General features: G+C 45.1%; 1 protein-coding gene across 5 annotated transcripts in view; it reads left to right on the forward strand.

The window, feature by feature from the left end:
- Positions 1-22,560, forward strand: part of Ubr3 (Ubr3 ubiquitin ligase) — a 164,037-nt gene that overhangs the window by 100,195 nt on the left and 41,282 nt on the right. For 4 of the 5 annotated variants that reach the window (XM_075682176.1, XM_075682177.1, XM_075682178.1 and 1 more), the window contains 7 exons: positions 655-1,091; positions 3,801-4,159; positions 4,250-4,338; positions 4,578-4,730; positions 10,268-10,410; positions 17,747-17,857; positions 19,470-19,670. In XM_075682176.1, coding sequence (XP_075538291.1) covers positions 655-1,091; positions 3,801-4,159; positions 4,250-4,338; positions 4,578-4,730; positions 10,268-10,410; positions 17,747-17,857; positions 19,470-19,670 — 1,493 coding nt within the window. The remainder of the gene's footprint in view (positions 1-654; positions 1,092-3,800; positions 4,160-4,249; positions 4,339-4,577; positions 4,731-10,267; positions 10,411-17,746; positions 17,858-19,469; positions 19,671-22,560) is intronic. The other variant, XM_075682179.1, reaches the window with a different exon arrangement.

Here is a 22,560-nt window from a genome sequence, read left to right on the forward strand (position 1 = left end):
CCTGCGTGCCTATTGGCGACTAATCGGCCCGATCTTTGCACATGCTTTCGCACTTCATGAAATGCATGCTACTTTTGTTGCAGTTTCGTCTATCGGGCACCGCATTATTATTTCGATTAATCTTGTCAGCAAACCTTGTAATGACAAAGACAGGCCCAGCCGACATGGTGCCATTCTGTGAATTGCGGCATTCAGGCACTGTGTGTGCTATCCCCGCATTGGGCAACATTGGGTAGCTTTCAGTGCATAAGTCCACTAATGTGTCTGCCTGGGCCAGCCATCCACGGCGCACTTGGCTCTTGTTTTGTGCCAAAAACAAAGTGAAACGCTCGCTTGGTCAGCATAGAGCACAAGGGGCTCCAGGGTGCACACGAAATGCGTCACTATGCAAGTTTTTACACCGAATATATCAAATATTTGGAAGATTGAATAGTAGATATTCGATTCGCAATTCCAGTTATGCTAACGTTCACTATTCGATTTATTCCGGTGATGTTTGGGTATTCGCACACCCCTACTGAACTTAGTGTGCCCAATGTTATGAGCCCCGTTTCTGTGCGTGTTATGACAGGTCAGTGATGCTTTTGTTTCTCCTCAAATCGGCCACAGCTGCCTCATTGTTATGTCACCACAAAACAACACTATGCATTGCAGACCAGGCTGCCACTCATTCCGGGGCTCTCGTGCCTTCCACTACCACCCTGGTTCCCACCACGTCTGGAGCAGCGGGCGTTGTGCCAAGTGATGCACTGGTGCGGCATGGCGCTGCCGGTATGTCCCAGCGTAGTTTAGCTGGCCCCGGTGGGGCCCTAGTTCCATCATCGAGGTTGCCAACAGCACTGTGGGGGCGGGCACGCCCTCTACCCTCCTCCGAAGGGGGCTCCACTGGTGCGGCTGTGAGCGGTTCCATAGGTGCACTTGTGCCGCTGGGGCGAGGCCTAGCTCAGCTAAGCCGGCGGCTGCGGTCCCACGGCCTCCGGTCGAGGGCTGGTGGCGGTGGCGTAAACAATGGCAGCGGCAGCAGCGGTTGCCACCCTCAACTGCCCACCTGTAAGCCTCGACATGAGCTGGAGAGCAGCACTGCTTTTAAGGTAACTGACTTTTACATATTTTTTTTAACATACAATAAAAGAAAACGATAAGAGCTCGTTATCACGCTGAGTAGACCATAAATATGATCGCTTTAGCGCAAACAAGAAAGGACGAAAAGGAACAAGAGGAACAAGGGGAACAAGGGGAACAAAGGGCGCTCCCCTTGTTCCAGCATGATTTCGGGACCGATCACTGATGAACCACCCGTATGAGCATACTAGCAGCAAGCATTCCGCGACTGATTGCGACCGTTATCACAACAGCCAGCAGTGAATTTTCATCGTGGCCACACTGTCTAGGTCGTTAGGCCTAATCGCCGCTGCTTTATTGGGCGTTGGTGATAAAAGTAAAGTTTTGGTGCCTAATCAACGCAGATCTATTTGCAGCAGCCGTGTGACACTTGGAAAGCCAATAAGCCACCTTGGAAACGAAAATGATTGCACAGGATCGCAACAAAGTTGTTTATGGCATCCATCTTTGTCACACACGGAACAGTTGTTATACCGATGCCGTTCGTAGACGCATATCAGTTTTTTTTTGTAGCTTCGAGCAACTCATCACAAGACTAGCTTTGGATTTACACGGTGGGCGTGAAAGTGTCATGACCCGGTTACATGCATTGGTGTGGCTAGTGGATGAATGAAGGGAGGGGGGTAGAAGCATTGCATAAACTTGCTATAACCCTGCAGATTTCACAATCATTGGCAGGTGGCAAATCTCACCGAACCTGACAATAAAACAGTGCGGAAGGTGCTTGCTCTTTACTGTTGGCGCTGGCTATGTATGCGTGGAGCAGTGATCAAGTCTCGTGATGCACGGTCTTTTCATCTGTCACACAGATTCACCTTACGATAACCCACCTGCCGTAAATTTAGAATAGTCCTTCGGTATTCTGGAGAAAAGCTGGAAAGCAAAATTTTCCACGCAATTAATAAAAGATTGCCACAAAACACTGGTTTACTATTAAGCTGAGAACCTTGTTGGAATTCAGTACACCAGAGCATCACAAATTTATTAGCTTCAGGGGAAAGAAAAGCTGTCGATTCTGTTCAACAGAAGTTCTAGTGATAAAAAATATTTTTCAGGCTTTGATTTACTAGAACAGCTGCAATCATTGCTGGCATACTAATTTGGTGTTCTCTTTATTAAGGTTAGACTGTACTGAATATCTTGATTTCTATGTACCTATGGCATTGATAGCTTGCTACATTCTTGTTATGCAATGCTAAGAGACTCCTGAGTTTGTAGGCATTACACTTTGTGAAAAATTTCCTGATGTACTATTTGATATTTGCCTTTTTTTTTCTTAATTCGATTTGATGTTTGATTTGAAATCTACTATTCATTATTCACACACCTCTACTATACAGTGAAACCTTGTTAAACCATAGTTGGCCGGAGCTTGGAAAATGTACGTACTAAATGGTAGTACCGTTTAACCGAAATAGCATGAGCTCGCCCGCTTACCTGTAGAAAATGGAACTGAGAGTGCGATGAAAGGGAAAAGAACATGCAGTATTTATTCACTTCACGTGACAAAAGTGTTATTTTCGTTTGATGTCGCGGCTGCCTAGCACGACGACAGTGGCCTCAAACTTACTGAAGCTGCGTGCCAGCTTTACAGCCAGCCCACTCTTCTCGGCAAACACTCGCATGGCAGATTCCTCGCTGGCATTATGTATTCTCCGTGCACGCGCGCAGTAGTGCTGCAGAAGTCCCGGGGCGTCTTTTTCATTGCCGGGTGCCGGAGTTCGGAATACTTTTCATTTGGAATAGTTACGTTATAGTGCCCCTGTTCACGTCGCGACGATTACATTCATGAGGTCGACGTAACGCGTAGCTTCTGCCACTGTCGGGCCTAAATCGTCTGTGCTGTCGCTTTCCGTGTCGTCCTCATCACTGTCGCTAGTCGACACTTCAGCAACAACAGAGGCAACGATGGCGAAAAGTTGAACCTTGTAGCCGACATCTCTTCGCGGTCGCAGCAGCGCTGCCGAGCAACTTCTTCGCATTCCAAATGCCACACACTGTAGTCAACAGCAGATCCCTGTCGCGTGCCAGCGCCAACTTCGTGTCACGTTCGATAATGCGGATGATGTGTAATTTTTCTTCTATGCTGAGCACCCGGCGTCTTTTTTATCCGAGCTTCGCCATGACACGAGTCCTCGCTTGCACGACGCCAGAAACTCTCTGGCACGGCGTTGAAATGATGTTGATGTTGATGTGGCTTCGCGCGCAAATGCACAGGGCGCTTGGAGGCCGTTGTTCCGATCTCTGAGGCTTGTTGTTCTGCCGGGCCGCCCGATGGAGATGACGCACTGCCGTGTTTGCGTGACGAAAAGTGGAAACGCTACTACGTTTTAACCGATGCGTACGCAGTAAGCTGGTATGGTTTATGCGGATACAAAACACATTATGTTCGACCGCTGAGTCGGGGATTTGACTTTACTACTTTTAAAATGAAACTACTGTTTTAGCGGGTACAGTTTAACGAGGTTTTACTGTATTGCTAAAACACGTATAGTTATAAGTGGGTTTGACCGTACCTCGCATAAATCATGTATTGGCAGCAGCCCTTGTAAGGTACCACTTTCGAATTTGTATATAAGGGAAGCACTTTGGGCTTAAAATGTTCAATACTCTCATGAAATGATTTCTTGGAGGTTGCATCCAGTGCCACAGTCACAGCTTCAGTATGTTCTGTGCAGGCCCTCCCCCCATCAGATGCACCACGGCCAGTGGCCGAGATAGACGAGAGCCTGGTATCCCTGCTGCTCAAGCTGCACTCGAAGCTGTCAGGCCGGCCAGACTCATACCGGCTGCCGGACAAGGACCAAGGTGGTCCTACACCTGAAGAGCAAGAGAGGGACAGGGTTGGGGCAGGACCTCACTTCCTAGGTCTTTTGCTTGACAAACTGGTGCGGCTGACGCGCACCGCCGATCGAGAGTCGCCTGTTGAAGAGGTGCGGCAGCACATCTGGCCACCCCAGTTCAGTGATGGCGAGGGAAGCTCGGCCACTCCAAGCACGTCGGCTGCAGCGCGGGAGGCTAGCGATCGCGAGGAACGGTATGTAAAGGTTTCGATGTTGCATTGTTTTGTTTACTTTCACCACAGGTAGCATCAAGTTGCCTAATTTGTCATGCGTCACTCTTGCAGGAGGCGTCGAGCCAAGGAGCGCCAAATGAAGCTCATGGCAGAGTTCGCCAACAGACAAAAGTCTTTTCTCAAGAAGGCCATGGAAATTGGTGAGTGCACTGCAGCTTGGTCGCCGTCTGTCGTGCTTTGTCGTGATCGTTCCCAAACAGGTGCAATTTTGTCAAGCTCTTGAATTAATTGCAATAAAGTCACGTTTAATGATCTTCAGTTATGACTGGCTTTAAGGTTGGTAGTTGTTGGGGATAGGGTTTCAACAGAGCAAGGGCTCATTGCCAGAGATGGTTCAGTAATGTCCTCAATAAATGTTTTTTTCCAACTGCCCTCTCAGAAACTGAGGAGTTGGACATGGCAGAGCAGCTGTCCGAGCCAGAAACAATGGTGTCAGTGGCCAAGGAGTATGAGTGTGTCATCTGCAGTCAGACATCGCCTTCCACGGTGGCTCGGCCTGTTGGCATGGTGGTGCTTCTGCAGGCTACCAGTGGTAGGTAGCCCCGGCTGTTGCCTTTTTGCCCTGTAGAGTGGGGACCATTGCAATCTTGGTCTACAGGAGTTGCAATGTTGAAAAGGGTGAGCTACCAATACAGTTTCTGTACTTACATATGCTGCTTCAAATTCAATAGTACTTACAATGCTCAAACACAGCTGAATCTCGATATATCGAATAGCGTGGTGATCGCGAAGTAGTTACATAGCCAGAATTTGATATATAAAATCATATAAAAAATGCATCAAAAACTTCTGCAAATCAAGTATAAACCCCATGCAAGTAATCTTGCTCGCGACAGCGACAAGCGATGCATTGGAGATGGCAATCGCATTAGCTTGTCGCCTACAAGTCATACCCCATGCGAGCAACGATTTTTAGTGACGTCTCCCTGGTGTAGCGAGTAGGAGGGCAGCAGACACCCGTTGAAACTGGCATAACGCGGGCTTAGTAAATTAAGTTGATGTGTTTTACTGTAAAAAAACAGCGTAAAATACAGTGGAACCCCGGTTATACATCCCCCGATTTTGCCACGACCCAGGTTTTACGGCAGATTAGCGCAGTCCCGGCAAAGTCCCCATAGAAGCAATGCCTTAAAAACATCGGTTATCTGACGCAATTTTATGCCTGACCCACGTTAAACGACAACCCTCGCAAAGCACGGGATGGAACTGCGGACGAAAGAAAAGTGCTGCAGGTCTCTTTCCTCGCTCCGTCTCTCCACATGCGGAGCGCTTGACATCGCTCGGCTGGTTCGCTCCAGCGCAGCTTTCTTCCCTGCCTCGTCTCATCTTTTGTTTCTCTCTCCCCCACTAGCAGCTGCCCGCAACGCTTGCTGTGCTGAAATAACGCCTTTTGTTCTCCACAATTACTTTCTCCCTCTCTTCTCGGCAGCGTCACCTCTCGTCGTGTTGGGGAAGCATTTCTCTCCTTCCAGTTTCCCAGCACCAGATCACCGACAAGGTAGCAAAGAGAGGCCTAGGTTTATCGCACGTGTTCCAGGTTCAGCGGAGGTTTTGAGTTATGTGGAGCAACACGATGCACGATGTTCCGAAAGTGGACAGTTCTGTCGCTCTGCAATAAGCTGAATATTATCGAGGAAGCAGAAAAGCGGCGTGGAACCACAAAAGCCAGCATTGCCGAGGGCCTTAAGATACCTTAATCTTCGCTTAAGACGATTGCTAAAGAGAGATTGCGCTGCTCTGTAGATAAGAGCTCTGCTTCTAGTAACTTTTTTAGTTGCTGGCATGCACTACGGTGCTCTGTTGCTCGATGTTGTTCGCTCGCCCGTAGTGATGTATTAAACCAGTTTGTTTTACATTGTCTCGTCTACGTGCTGTTCCCTCCTCTATGATCAACAAGGGGCAAACTCCAAACGAATGCTGTTGAAGTTGGTGGCTGCTCGAAGTTATGAAGTTAATTAAATATAAAACGTTAGTAATGGAAGGATTAAGTTCATTCCGTTACCATGATTGTTGTAAGGAAATATGAATATTTAAAGCAACTTGAGTTAAAGGTGTTATAGAGAGCTTGTGGCATGTTGACCTAGAACAATTTGAAGAACTTCATACGGATGTGTCAATAGTTTTGTCACCATGAATAAATTGAAACAAAAATTTTATTCGTGCTAGCTTTGCCCTACTTTGCAGTGTTAATAAACCAGCTCTCTTTAATAATTCAGTCGATGAATCCGTTAACTTGTATTTATTATAATTGAACCTTATTGCCTTCCTCTGCACTCCCTCTTACGAGTTCATTTGTGCATGTAAATCAGACAATACTGGTGAACTCCAGTGCTGATCAAACAAGCATTTTGTAGGCCAGCAGATTTGTATCTGCAGATGCACGACAAAGGCGTCTTCTCAGAAAGATGAGTCGCTTTAGTGCTCAGCATATACATTTATTTCCACTTGAGGTTATGTTGTTAACCTGGGTTTCACATCGGAGAGCACGTAAATATTTACCCTGAAATACAAAAGTGAGAGGTGTGTCCTTAATAATGTAAGTAAAATCTGATATCTGTTTCTTTCTACAGTCAATGACCGATTTTTCGGACCCTCTAGGGAATGTAAAAACATCCGAAAATTCAGGCAGCCCGAAAAAATGAATGCATGCAAAAAATGCACCTTTTTTCTTTTTTTCTCGGATCTAGAGGTAAAGGGCGAAGTACCACGCTTCCGAAACCCTGCCAAAGCATCAATGAACGTGCTATAAAAAGAGGCGTTCAAAAACTCTGCATGCAGCTGACTGCCGGTTTATTATGTACATGTGCATCGTCGGGCAGCCGATGTTATTGTTGCAGTGGCTTGAAGAACTTGTTGATTGTTGTTTGGACGGCGTTCCGGTTGCATGCGATCATATTCGCCTCGATCTGAGCAAGGGTCATGTCAGCACTGTACACCGATGTAAGAGTCAACAGTGCTCGCGTCAACTCGGCGCTTGTAGGCGGCGCAGGCATTGGCTCCTCATTTTCAACATCGGAGTCTTCTAAATCCCCCACAACCTGACGAACTGTTCCCTCGTCACTCAGTTCTGCGCAGAAGTTGAGCTCGTTGTCAGCGTCAACAAATTGTTCGAAAGTTATTTCTGTGGGTACGGTACTGCTTTCTGCGCTTCGATGCCATCAGCGAGGACAACGAAAACGAAGTGGGGGCCATCGAAGGCAAGCGAAATCCTCAAGTTGTGAACAGTGGAGTTCGCTGATGAGCGTCGAAGCACCTAGGCCTAGCAGAGCACACTTGACATAACAGCACAACCACACACCCATGACCTACTGAACTCCAGGCCTGCACAGATCTCCCTCCTCCAGCACACATGGTCTAGTTTGCCCCTTTTGCTGCTAGGGAAAGAACGTACGAGCAGAGTGGCGCTAGTTATAACCTGTTCGCTGTCGTCTGCTTCTGCGATTTGTTCAGTGTTTGTCTTACCATTTCGACAGGCACAAAGCACTTGTATTGGCGGTAATTGAATAAATTCACCAATATACAAAAGAAGACATATTTGCGAAGGCTTTGCATTTGAATAGTGAAACTAGAAGAGGAGGAACGGTGCAAGAAATGTAAATAACGAGCATAGGTGGCCGCTGCAATGCTAGATCGACATCATAAATTTCCCTTTCCTAGCCTCCTTAAGAGACTGGAAAAAATGTTTTAAAAAATTTATAGGATAATCTAGCTTTTTTTAGTTGATTACAGACAGCCTAATGTCGTAGATGACATTAGGATTTACTGCTGTGTGCCGTAGTGAAAGGCAGATGATGTGGTAAAAGTATAATAAAAGTATTCACGAGTAAGTCCTCCGCCCGATACGTGCAATAGGCTGATCGATTCTGTTTCAAGGGAAGGTGAGCATATCTTGTTTTTAATATCGTTGGATGTCTAGCTCAGTAGAAAGCTTGCAAAAAATTAAGCGATCCCAGTGCTTTAAAACGTGCTGCACTGCAGGCCTTAAATCGTGTCACGGAACTCTTTTCAAACTGTAAAGCTAGCTTTTCTGCGTGGTACGGCGGCAGCATAACGGTGGTGCTTAAGATACGTACGCAGTGAAGCTGTGTGCATAATTCACTTTTTGAACTCGCGACGCATTCACGGAATTAAAATGAGTGGTAATCGTTCTGTCGTCGAACATTACGGTGGCTTCAAGTTTCTAAAGAGCGCAGAAGTGAATTTTACAACGTGTACAATGAAACTGTTGTGTACGTTGCGAACTCTATACACAATGTGATTTATAGTAATCTGCTTGAAAAAGGCAATAGGAGCGGCTATTCAACGCTATTTTAGAAAGCAGCGGACTGCACGCTCTGACATTTTTTAAGTTCGGGCAGTCAATTTTTGGAGCCAAGTAACCGATCAAAGCCTTGTGACATCGCTGTCACTGTGTTAGCAAAAATCATCAACTAGAGAAGCAGTTCGTCACAACACAACAGCTGCCGTACTAATTACAACGCCGCCCACCGCGTAGCAGACGAGCAGGTTATAAAAGCGCCACCTACGGCCGTCGGTTGAACGAAAGTGGCCACAAGCTGCTCCCATAAAAGCCGGTTATCTGTGCAGGTCTGGAGTTCCAGTAGGTCATGCACACACCACACTAGCCAAAACGTGGCCTGCACAAACAAACGAAACAGCGCTGCTCCGGAAACTCCGCCAGAGGCAGAAATGCGGCCATTTGCGGCGATGAACATAGCCAGCGTGGCCAGACCAAATCGGTGTGTGACGGCTAGATTCGGCTAGTTGTCGTTCAAAGCGGTGATATGCTTCGGCTGCAAGTTGATTTCCTTCGCGAGGGCGCTGTGCGAGGAGCCAAAGGACCTTCTGTCGCTTCAAAAAGTCGGGAAAATTGGACGGCGGGGGGTTCGAGCGTCCGAAACTTCAGATGTCCTTATACATTGATTCTATGGGGCTCGTGGCAGTGCCGCGAAGACGTCCGAAATATCAGGCATGTCCGAAAATACAGTCGTTGACTGTACTTACTGTTAGTGTTACTAATGTTTGGGCATTTAGAGTCATCTGCACTCCTGACACCAAGAAAAGGTAGAATGTTGTACATGGTGATTATCATTGCAGTTAATTTCACGTTACGAAAAACAGTTGTCAGCAAATAGACGGATGTTACTATGTAATCGTGAAGGCAAGTCGTTTATGTAGATTAAAAACAGAACTGGGCCTAAAACGCTGCCTTGGTGCACTTCAGATGTAGCAGGTTCTAAATTGGAAGCTTCGTTATAAATATACACAAATAGTGATGAACTGAAGCATAACTGCGAGTCGGCCTAGTTGGAACATATTCATATTTATACTTTTTGTGCGCAAAAGCGCTCGTCCTTGTGTTGCCCCTATTCTTCGTCCCTGTTTGTTTGCGCACAAAAAGTACAAATAGTGAGCGGCAGATGGTGGCACACTCACTAATGAGTGCACTCGCTCACATTCACTCGCATCATTTCAAAGGCGTGAGTGCGAGTGAATGTGAGTGGGGGATGGGTGCAAGTGAGTGCCCGTGAGTGTGAGTGGAAGTGAGTGCAAGTGCAAATGAGGGCCTGTGAGTGTGAGTGTGAGTGAGTGCCAGTGAGTGAGCAGAGGTGAGCGGGAGTGCGTTTCACAAAATGGAGTTTTCAAATAAGGGAACCCAAAGTTCAGGGCATTGTGGGGCAAATGTACAATACAATACGAAGAAAATACTAAAGATTGCAAAGGTTCTACAAAGGGGTTTGGGATTTTGGGCACACTAGGCTGCTTGGGGATGCCATTTCTTGATCTTTCTAATCTCTCCTCGGCTAGTACTAAACACCAGTGCTTCCCAGATCTCTGTGCTTGCCTTGTCCGTATGGGGCTGAAGGGCATTGCACCCCTTAAAATTTTTTACCTAGTTTGGCACGCAGCTGTGGCAAGTACCGCTTACATTGTAAAGCCTTGTTTTATCGAGTGATTCATAATGCAGTGTTCTATATGTTGGGGATCAACTGTAATGTGTTGTTGACTACGCCCCTGCTGATTCAGTTTCATAGAAACAAAGTCTGACTGAGGTGTCCCTCTCTGCAGTGATGGGTCATGCGCGAGAAGAGGAGGAGGCTGACCGCAAGCTTCCCTGCTCGGATGAGGAACGCCTGCCGCTGCTTCGGGATGCCAGTCGATCGGCTTACATGAAGCAGCGCTTTGAGACCCTCACCATGCACTTTGATGATGTGAGTGCATTTGTTCATGGAAGGCGCCAAAGGGCAGTACGGAGATAAGGATGGGCAGGTAACAGAATTGATTAATGCCTGGCTGGTTCAGTGTGAAAGCGTCGGCAGCCTTAACCTTCTGTCGGCATCAGCTGGCAGCACGAGGTGGGACAGTTTGACAGAGCAAGGTGCATTCCAGACATACAGTTAAAAGGGGTATTGGCTTTTTCTTAGAGACCCTACAATATCTCTCTTCCAAACTGAGAACAGTGTAGAGTGTGTGTGATGTCCTTCTCATTCAGTGAGTTTACATTCTTGCAGAAATTTTTGGAAAGGACCTCATGGTAGTAGAGATATAGAGCGCAATGTTTGATTTCTCCATTCCTCCTTTACACAATGTTTCCTCTCAGTTGAGATGGCGACATCCTGCCTATTGTTCCTTTCTTAATTTTTCTTCAGGGTGTCTACGAACTGGGAAAACTGGGAAAACAGGGAATTCTCGGGGATTTTGAGTAGTCTGAAAAAACTGCGAAAACTCAGGGAATTCGTGCCTCTATCAGAGAAAATTAGCTGTAATTTTATTGAAAGGGTCGAAAGTCGCAGTAATGTTGGCTTGAGTAACAGACAGGAATCATAATGAATCGTCTTTGACGTCCTGTCGTCAGCTGAAGGAGTTGCCAATGTACAGTCAACAACCGACTTTCTGGATTCCTGATAATTTGGACGGCTTCGCGGCACCACTACGTACCCCATAGAGTCAATGTATCAGAACGTCTGAAATTTCGGACGCAAGAACTCTTATCCGTCCGATTTTCCGGATGTTTTGCCGTGACCGCAGGTACGAAACAGCATTAATCAAAGCCACCACCGCTGCCATTTTGATTACCTCGCTGCCTCGAACCGGCGCTTTCACATGCAGATCCACTGGCAGCCGTAGCCACCACTGCGGCAACGCTAGGCCTAGCTGCTTCGATGTTCGCTGTGAAGCTTCTTGTTGGGTGCCGGGTTTTTTATCGAAAGAATTCGCTACTGTCAGCAATGGCCCAGACTCCGTCTTTGCGATCCTCATGATTGGCTTAGAAGCTTGGAAAGCACGGTGCGTTGCACAATGCCAGTTCCCGAAAGTCAGCTTCGCCTCTGTACAGAAATGTTACTTGGGGAAGCATACACAAAAGTATTGCAGTGAAGCATAACAAGCGTGGGAAGGGGCTACTGCCGTGGGACGCAGTATGTATTCCTTAATTATACATGCGTGCACCCGGTATTTCCTGACACAGTACGAACACCAATATGCCTAATACATGTACCGACAGGCCTTCAGAGCGTTTTCGAATGTGCCTGTGGCGGTTTGAGCCCTTAAGGGCAGTATATGACATGCATTTATTTTTTCCAACTGGCCGATTTTTCGGACGTTTTCACACCCCCTAGGGAATTCGAAAACTCGGACGTGGACTGTTCAACTGACCAAAAAGATGCTCCAAATGGTCTGTGGGGCAAACGAGTGGCGGAAGGAGTACAAGAGCAGAGAGGACCTACGCATTGAGGAATGAATGGGAAAGGAAGCGTGCTGCCGCCTTTTTGAAGGAGCTTGAGCTCAAAAAACAAAGTGTTGACTGATGCCGAGATGCGAGTGTCCCTCATCCAAACCAAAATAAACTCTTTAAAGCAGTGAAACACAACACTGAGGCGTCGTGCGCGGGCTGAGAGTATGTCAGGACAGTTGATGTTGACTTATGAGCTGTTGAGAGAGAATCCCAATTGTGACACAGTTCGGGCCTCATACCACTGAGCTTGCTATCAATTGACAGAAATAGCTCGTATTCGAAAATGTTTGCTTTTGTATGCATCTCCTTTTTATTCGTATATGAAAATGTCCAACTCGATTTGCAATTTTTTTCGAAGACATTTTATTTGCTGTGCATTTTACTAACCGCTCCATTCTATTCTCTTTTTGAATAACATGAACACTACTCCTTAGTATTCAAATTAGATTGTCATTTTTTTTCCAATTTTTTGCATATGCCTACTAGAGAGTGACAGCATCGGGCGATATGGTTTCAGCTCGTCTTGACATAAAACATAGTTCTGCATCACTCAGGGAATTTTGCAGAGGCACTTAGGGAAAACCTGGAAAACACAGGGAATTTGAAAATGTCAACTTGGTAGACACGCTATTCTTTTTCTGGTGCACTTATAGAACTATGGGTGTGTGATTACCGAATAGTAGATTTCGAATCAAATATCTAAGCTAATCAAGAAAAATAAAGCCAAATATCAAATTGAATATCAGAAGATCTTTCACAACATTTAGTGTTTACAAATTGTGGGCAAGAAAATACAGTGCTGCACATGCTTGGGAGTCTCCTAGCATTATTCCATAACAAGAACGTAGCAAGCTATCATTAACTTAAGTATATATCCATCAAGATATACACTGCAGTCTACCCTTATAAAGAGGCCCTGAACCACTTTTTATAGAAGTCCAGAAATGCATATGAAGTTAACATAGACTATTTCAGAAATGCTCTGCTGGAAAAAGTAGTTCGATGCGCTCAGTAGAAGTGGAGTTATTGGCAATCAAAGGTCCCTATGATCCCCTTTGCCAGTGCTCCCACTTCTCCAATGCCTTGCACTGCAAAAGATATTCAAATTTGATTTCGTGTGTTCACGTAGATGGCATTATTTTCAATTTTGGTGCCTACAATGCACCAAACATGGTTGTGCTTTGTGAGCAGACTTGTCGTAGCACCCCGTGACAGCTGCGGTGTCTATGCTATGTAACAGACCACAGCTAAATGCAACTGTAGTGCATATGCGCAGCGCTTGCTTTTTGCACGAAAAGGCATGAGTGCACGCTCATGCTCATATGCTGCTGTCCATGCTACGTGGTGCGGACCGGCTTTGTCCTGCACCAGCTTGACCGACGGATAGTAGCCACATCCAACCTGTGCATTTGGAAGTGCTGTCAATAGCTCAATACGAAACGAAGTTTGCCAAGGTGTTTAGCGAGGAGCAGCCAAGAGTGAGTGCGCACTGACAAGTGTGCATGGGGTCTGACCTTAAGTTTCATGTGATTCAGGGCTAGTCGGCTATGACACCAATAAGCATGCTGTCCAATGTTTAGTTCCAATGTGGGCAGCCATCACCTATCGGGAGCAGACGATAGTGGGCTTCTTCCAGAAATATGGAATTCTCATCAAAATTCGAAAACAAGTTCTTGCTTACTTGAGCCTGCTCATTTAACTGCGTCTGAAGATATAAACAGTGACAGTAGGAAGAAGCGCACTGATCCAAGCATCCTTCTTGACTGATGTCAGCTATTGGCCAATAGCAGTCGTGCATACAATAAGCTATATGATGAAATGTGCCCAGAAAAAAGAAAGCTTCTGTTGCAGAGAGAGAGTTTGAGGAAAAGATGACTCGGCGCTCCACTTGCAAGCTCCATGCGCCGCGCACAACTGCAAAATTTTGCTGAGGTGTTCACAGCAACGTATGCTATCTGCAGACTGCGTTTTTCACCAAGCCCAAGGGGTGTTTCAGCAGGACCCGATTAAAGGGAACACCAACTTAGTATGCCAGCACTCATTACAGCTCAGTTCTAGTATACGAAGGTCTAGAAGATATGTTTTTGCAATGGATTTTTTGTTTAATAAAATGAAATGCTTTTTTTCCTCTAAAACTAATGAATTAGCGACATTCTGTTGTACAGAATACCAATGAGGTACTTGGTTCAGTAGTGGCCCTGTGTTTTGCGACGATCATTCATTTATTGCATAGAAAGCCTTGCTTTCCTTTTTTTCCTCCAAAATACAGAAATGCTATCCAACTTTACAGCAAGCAGGCTATCATTAGGAAAATCTGTTTAACAGAAAAAATAACCACGCATTATGTGACTCGTATCACTTCGCCACGTACAACCGGCACTGACAGTAAAGAGCAAGCGCCGTCCAGGCCATTTCATTGCCAGGTCTGGTGTGATTTGCCACCTGTCAAGGATTCTTAAATCTAGAGGGTCACAACAAGTTCACACAACGCTTGCTCCCCTTCTTTGCCCCTCCCCCCCCCCCCCTCATTCATTCGCTTCGTTCATCCACCGTTTGCGCAAATGCATGCAACTGGGTCATGACACTTTCATGCCCACCATGTAAATCCAAAGCTAGTCTTGTTACAAGTTGCTTAAAGCTACAAAAAGATGCCGATGTGTATCTTCAAAAGGCGTTGGGAACAAGAGGCAGCCATACAGTGAGCAGCAACGATGGCAGCCGTGAACTTTGTTGCCATCCTGTGCACTCACTTTCATTTGTGAGACAGTTTGTTGGCTTTCTGAGTGTCAGTTGGCTGCTGCAAATAGATCGTCATTGATTTGGCACCAAACTGTAACTTTAGTTGCCGACACCCGATGAAGCAGTGCCGATTAGGCCTAATGGCTTAGGCAGTGTGGCTGTGCCAAAAATTTGCTGCAGGCTGATGTGGTAAGAGCCGCAAGCCGGCGTGGAATGCTTTCTGCTAATAAGTTCGTACGAGTGGCTCATCAGGGATCAGTCCTAAAATCACATATGTGTGTTAGGTCGCCAGCTGTTGAAGCAGTGTGACGTTTGTCGCTGTGTACCCAACATAATCTGCATGCCTTCAACCGGCTAAGCAGCCCAATCTTCGTGCATGTTTTCGCATGCACCTGTGCACTGCAGTTTAAAAAGATACTAAAGGCTAATATTAAGTCAAGCTAAAGTGATAGATTAGTGCTAAAGAACCTCTAAGGCGTCAATATTATTGTGAACAGAGCCTTAATAATCGAGAAATTGAAGTAAATGCAGGACATGATTGGAGAATGCCTCACGGCATTCAAGTACTTGCCCGATGACAATAGCACTCTTCAGTTAAATTCTGTCACTAGTGCTCAACCACTCGTTGCAAAAAGGATCCTTGTATTGTATTATAAGATGAAATAAAATGCTACTTGTCCAGCTCCATTTCACTTTTAGAAAAAAGAACGAATTGAAATTATCCTTGACAATGACGCGGGCGGTCGAAAGGTTTCGTTTTCACTCTACTCTGCGCCGCCCGTGCTTTTGCATTTCAGTAGTTTTGTTATCGCGTAGTGCTGCGGTAGTTTTACTGGCTCGCAAAACTTGCACAAACTGCTAGCAGAGAATTATTAAACTTCCATGTGATGTCGCGGGATGTCCAAATGGTCTATGCCTATTGACCAACAAGCGGCTGCAGCAGCGAATCTACTGCTCTGTCTTGGCGCAGTACTGCTGTCTGTCAGGTGCCAGTTTACTCACTGACGGCAGCAAAGGGTGGTGAGGGCTCATGCAACGTCACCACTCCCCCGGTTGGGTGGTGGGAGATTTGAATTTTGAAAAAGGTATTCGGACCCTTCAGATGCTATTTTTTCGTAAACTAAATGTCTTTTCTTGGCACGAAACAAGTGTTTTGAGCTTTCTGGAATGGTATTTAAACAGTCCACGTTGACTTAGTATTTGCCTTTAGTGTCCCTTTAAGGCAGAATGTACCGAGTGGTTGAAAAGGCACTGCATCTGTTGCTTCTCTTTAATTTTGTATTGTTCAGAGCCTGCTACCATCAATGTATTGCTTTTCTTTTCCTTGTGGTGATGTAGTAAGGCAGTGACAGAAGTGGTGTGCCAATTGTGCCAAACTGCACCATGTAGTAAATGTTGCTACATGTTGCGTCAAATTGTCGTTTACCTCAGATATTGCACTGACACTCACCTGCTATGAATAATCAAGCACTTTTTAGTAAAAATAATTTTATTGCTTTTTACAATGTACCAGTGTTACAATGAATTTGCCTATTTTTGCTCTGCGTGGTGCTTCATTGAAATAGCCTCTACTTTACGCAATGGTCCTGTCTATTAAAGCAGTTCATGTTTGCTCATCGCTGGCCTGTAACACAGCCTGATGTGCGTCACGCAAAGTTTTACTAGTTTGGAACTTTCTGCTCGTACTGTTCCATCCTGTAAGCAAGCATATAGTAGATGAGTTTGTGGTAGTTCCCACCGATTCGCTCATACACCCAGTCTCCACTACTGTAGCCACCAGTTTATTCTGTGCGCATCTCGCATCTGGTTGCCGAAGATGTACAGATGGCAAGCATTGCCCGAGAGCTTGCTGCCGATACTTCAGCTAGGACCGATACTTCAGCTAGTTGACTGAAATGCACTTTATTTTCTTATTAAGGCTTATTTGTTGCTGTGTGCACTTTCGTGGCACATTATTTCTTGCTGCTAATTGTGTTAGATATTTGTGGTCCATTTTGCAATCCACCACGGGTATCTGTGTGCCTTTCGTTATTGTTTTCCACCTGGTATGTGTAGTTTATAAATAAATATATTATGTAATTGTGGTGATGCATGATTGCGAGGGCCCATGTGCTTGACGCATCTTTTTTCACGGTCGCTTAGCGGTTTTGACATGTGTGTATGGAAAAAACTTACATATTAGTATAATACATAATGAGTGCAATGCTTCAAAAAGTACTACTAACTTATACAGCATTTTTTTTTTCATAAATCACATGCAAAGGTTTCTTATTGCACAAGAGCAACAAGTTACTGCTCCAAAGCATTTTTTCTTTTCCAAACAGCAAATTTTTCTGCTCCAAACAGCAATTTTTCCTGCTATGAAAGCTGCTCCGAAATACCAAGTGCAGCTTCCATCACTGAGTTAGGCTTTCCAATAAACAAGTTATGCTACAGAATGTTACTTGACAGGAAAGGTAAACACTGGCTGACGGAAGCACATTTTCACTTTAAGCATAAATTATGTTTTGCTCTCATTTCTTGGGGTTTTGGTCTAAAAAGCATATTTTGTGCTACACATTGGGGACAGCGGTGTGCAGAGCAATGTGTGGGGTGTTGTTTTAGCACTACGCTCTGTGGCAAGCAGATGAGGGACAATGTGCTATTTCTTTCCTCATTCACAATGTGGTGGACAAACCGCTGTCATCAGTTTAGTGCACATGATGTGAAGTAATGAGTGTCAGTAAGCTTGAGGCACATTCCCATGAACCTGGTTAATAACATTAGGCACTGTTTGAATAATTAAAGGTTCAAACAGTAATTCTGATGACACACATTCTCTTCCTTAGTGACGACTAAGGAAGTTGATGACGATTATTGTTTCTGTGCACATAGTTCACACTAACAGCTTTTGAATATAGTAAGAATTCGGCCTAATTAGCTTCTTTACCTGTGTTACAAGATGAAAGCTGTTGACCTGGTAATCACAATTTCTTGCATTACTAACGTGCAACTTGGCTTGATGAATTTTCATAAGACCTGCACCTTGCGGCTCTATTGTATAACACTGCTGCTTTTTTTCTTGTCAATTTCAGTTCCCGCTGGCACAGTCGGTGAACATAGGCTGGGAGGGTGGGGTACATGTGCAGACGTGTGGCCATTACCTGCATCTGGACTGCCACAAGTCCTACATGCTGTCTCAAAGGGTGCGTACTTTCCTGCAAATAGTCGTGCATTGTATTTGTGCATACAGTTGACTTCCGTTAATTCGACCCTGACAGGACTGACAAAATTGACTGAATTATCTGGCAGGTGGAACTGAACGAGATGCAGAAAAAATGGCAGGATACGCTGCTGATTTATTTGGCAGTATATTTTCTAGATCCTAACACGACCTTGAGTGAAATAAGTGCCCACTTTCTATATGTCCAAATTAGAAAATTGACGTAGAAATGCCATTAATGCTTCTAAACAAAGTAGAAACCTATGCACACGCAATTTTTTTAGCACGCAAAATGCACAAGGTTCTGATATGTGTTGCACAATGGGGGCTGGTTTCCTAAAGTCAGCTACGCCGCATGGTACTTAAAGTCAGCTTTGCTGCAATACATCTTCATTATGCAGTAAAGCATACAAACAGCGCCAAGGCAGTTAATATTGCATATCCAGGTTATATTCCAGATACGCGCTGTTTGTGCGCATATCCAGATTTCTTATCCAATTGCACTGCACAGGCAGTTTTCAGCCCACTTTTCTAAAAAAAAATAGGTTGGGCATTAAAATACAGTAAATACCTTAATCAGATGTTAGCTACAGTTATTACTTAAACATTTTCCTAGGGCAAGCTGAAAATAGGCGTTTTTAACTGGAGATGACATGCGTTCGATGCATTCACCGTCTCCTAAGTTCCGCCGAGACAGACGCTGCCACTAAAGGAGTCGCTGTTGGAATCACCATAGGAGTCAGGTACACAGGTGCTGACTGATCAGGATCGAATTATCTGACGAAAGCCAATTTTAGGAATGAAATAACAAAAGTTTGAGCCCATAGAAATGCATGGGCACTGGCTGGCACCTTTGCTCACAATTGAGTTGACCGGCAAATTGAGTTAACTGGAGTCAAATTAACGGACATCGACTGTATATAAGGTAGCCATGACAAAGGCTCACAGTCTGACCTTTGAAAAATTAAGAAAAAATATAGCACTATGATTGCAGTGCTTCCCAATTCAGCTTGTATAGTATAACCAAAGCCAAGAACTTAGAGCAGCAAAAATGTTGAGCTCAGATTCTTGTAAGAGATGTTCATAAACTGTTGACTCAAATTCCTCATCTCTGTCGTCATCCTCTTTACCACCTTTGAACTGCAAACTGTCAAAGCTTGCACCAGGTCTTATCATTTGAGACCACTAGTATACTTCTATCACTTGCTTGCCAATCCGCATGCCTAATTGGTTGCTTTGTATGAACTCATGGAACAGAGCCAGTAGTGCTCATACATTTCAATCACCTTTGATTTCAGTGGTCCTTGAAAGTGTGCATGTGACTGTGGTGTTAAACCATGTACCAATCCTCTAGGAATTTCATTAGCAGAATTGTCGTTATCACTGCTACATTGCATATGACCATCTTGACTGCTGACATTCCTGCTTTTAATTGTTGCAGGGGAAGCAAGGCATGATTAAATCCAAATGACGTCATTTGTGTCTGGCAGCTGTGTGGTGCCAAAAATACTAGTTGTCATATACAAAGTGTGGAACAGTGTCTACGTCCAAAAGAAAAATGCCTTTTTTCTCTCCCTCTCTCCCATTTTTTGTAGAGCCAACAAAGCCAGCGGTTGCAGACTGTAGCGGTTGAGCGGGGAGAGTACTGGTGTCCACTCTGCAGACAGCTGGCGAACTCTGTCCTTCCCCTGCACCCTGAGGAGCCCCGGGGCACACTGGTGCGCAGGGGCATGACACCCAACGCTCAACTGGTGCAAGACCTGTCCGCGATGCTTGCACACAAGCCTCCGGTTGAGGTGAGCATTGACATGTGTTGTATTGGCAGGAGTCCCGTGATAGTGCCCCCTTTTGATATGCTTCGCTGCACAACAAATATGCTTCACCGCATACAATGGCTGTACTGTAGCAAAGCTGATCTGAAGAACCGACAACAGCAATTATCAGGGATTTTAATACCGCAGACTTTCATTCATTTGACTGTGCTTAATTTTCTTCTTCACTTAATTCAATCCCACGCGAAGGTCCTGGTCTGCGCCCACACATTTCTATGGGCCCAAACTTTCATTATTTTCATCCTAAAATTGGCCTTTTCTGGACATCTCGAACTTGCCCAGTCAGCACACACTGACCTGACCCCTATGGTAACCCCAATAGCGACCCCTTTAGGTGCAGTGTCTGTCATGGCGGAGCATTAAACACACGTCATCTAAACGTCTATTTCCTGAATGCCCTAGCAAAATTTTCTAACAATAACCATAGCACGCAATGCCCGATTATGGTATTTACCCAATTCTAATGCATGCCTCTCTTTTTTCTAGAAAATTGTGCCGAAAATTGCTTAAGCAGTTCAATTGGATACAAAACCAAAACTGCCTTTGTGGAATTTTTATGCTTTACCCCATTACATAAGTGCACTGCGGCGAAGCTGACCTTGAAACCCGTGCAGCAGAACTTGCATGGAAAAACCGGCCACCATTGTACAACACATATATATTTCTTGCTAAAAAATCCTGTGCGCACTAGACTTCTACTGTGTTAAGCCCCTTTAATGCAATTTCTACGTTAGTTTTCTGCTTTGGACGCATAGAGAGTGGACATGCATTTGATTTGGGGATGTGTTAGACTCTTGGAAATACTGCCAAATGAATCGGCGGTGTTTTGGCATTTCTTATGCATTTTGTTTAAATCGACTGGTCGGATAATTGATCAATTTTGTCAGTCACACCAGAGTCAAATTAACAGAAGTCGACGGTTTTTCGAATACAGTGAAATCTCGTTAAACCGTCGTTGGCTGGAGCTCGGAAAAAGTACTATGTACTGAACGGTAGTACTGCTTAGCCGAAATAGCATGAGATTGCCCACTTACCTGTCAAAAACGGAACTCAGAGAGAGTGCGATAAAAGGGGAAAAACATGTATTTATTCACTTCGCGCAACAAAAGTGTTATTTTCGTTTGATGCCACGGCGGCCTAGCAGCAACGACAGCGGCCTCAAACTTACTGAAGCTGTGAGCCAGCTTTTCAGCCAGCCCCCTCTTCTTGGCAAACACTCACATGGCAGATTCCTCGTTGGCATTGCACGTTCTCCGTGCACGCGGGTGGTAGTGCTGCAGAAGTCACGAGGCACCTTTTCATTGCGGGAAGCTGTTCTCGTCGCGACGATTGCATTCATGAGACTGACATAACGCGCAGCTTCTGCCACTGTCTGGCCTGATTCGCCTGTCCTGTCGCTTTCTGTGTCGTCCTCATCACTGTCGTTAGGCGACACTTCGGCAACAGAGGCAACAATGGCAAAAAGGCGAACCTCATAGCCGACATCTTTTTGCGGTCACAGCGCGGCCCTGCGCTTGTTAGAAGCCATCGCTCGGCGCTACTCAGCATGCAGGTACATCTCAATGTAAAGGAAAATAAAGCGTAGCTTCCTGTCACTTCGCTGTTATGTTTTCCGGCATTCCTGCGTGCTTACATACACGGTAAGTGTGTGGCAAAAAGCACATCTGTGCTAGTCGATGCCTTTTAGCGCAAGCAGCGAGTGAGTGACCTGTTGAAAGCCAGTGCGTAAAGCAGGCGCACACCAATCTGTGTTCAAGCACATAGTGAGCTGTACCAATTCAGTGCAGAAGACAAGAGGAGGAGGTGGAGCGCGGCCTCGCCAACTTGTGACACTTAGCTCAGCATTACTGGTTGCAGCAGGGCTGCCGCGCAACTTGTTCGCATTTCAAATGCCACACACTGTAGTCAACGGTAGATCACTGTCGCGTGCCAGCGCCAACTTCTTTGTGCCACGTTTGATAGCATGAACTATGTCAAATTTTTTTTCTATGCTGAACACTCCATGTTTCTTTATCCGAGCTTTGACATGATGCGAGTCCTTGCTTGCTCCGATATGTACACAATAAGCTGGTACGGTTTATGCGTATACAAAATGCATTATGTTCAATGGCCGCTGAGTCACGGATTTAATTTTACTAATTTTAAAACTAAACTACTGTTTTAAACGGGTACAGTTTAATGAGTTTTATTGTAGTAAAGGTGTATTTCAAATTGAATGTAATGTTAACTGATTAAAATCAAATATTCAAATTTTAAAGTATTTGCGTACCACTAGTTAAAGCCAGTAATGCTGTCTGTGTCCTTGTCTCCCTCCAATTAAAATAATTAAATGTTTGTCCCCTCTGCTTTTTTAATGCAACCCAGTTATAACAATTATCGGTTATCACAGTGGGATATTCTTGGCACTTGAAGGTTTGACTTTACTTGAACCAACAGTATAACACAAATGTGCTATACTGTATAACACAAATGTGCTTTACAGTAAGAGGTTGAGAAAGATGTATAGCAACATTTATGGCTATCGATATCTTGTCCCAAAAACATGTTACATCAGATGCAGAAACGCATCAAAGACGAGTCTGTAGAAAGGACGCTTGAGCAGTTGCTGCAAGAGGTGCCATGCATGGCCATACCGAAACCACAACTTTACTCACTGCAGTCTACGGGAATACGAGAACCACCACAGAAGAAGAATCGCAACCATAGGCAAAGAAAAACAAAACTTATTAGTATTTGTGAACTTTCAGCCACGGAGGGCTATACCTTAGCTATTGGTAACATGATAGCATCTCCGCCATGCAAGGTTTGCACGTATGCAAACCTTGCAGTTTGCATACGCGCGGCCACGTGAACG

This window comes from Dermacentor variabilis, chromosome 2 (genome assembly GCF_050947875.1).
Source record: "Dermacentor variabilis isolate Ectoservices chromosome 2, ASM5094787v1, whole genome shotgun sequence".
Lineage (NCBI taxonomy): Eukaryota > Metazoa > Arthropoda > Arachnida > Ixodida > Ixodidae > Dermacentor > Dermacentor variabilis.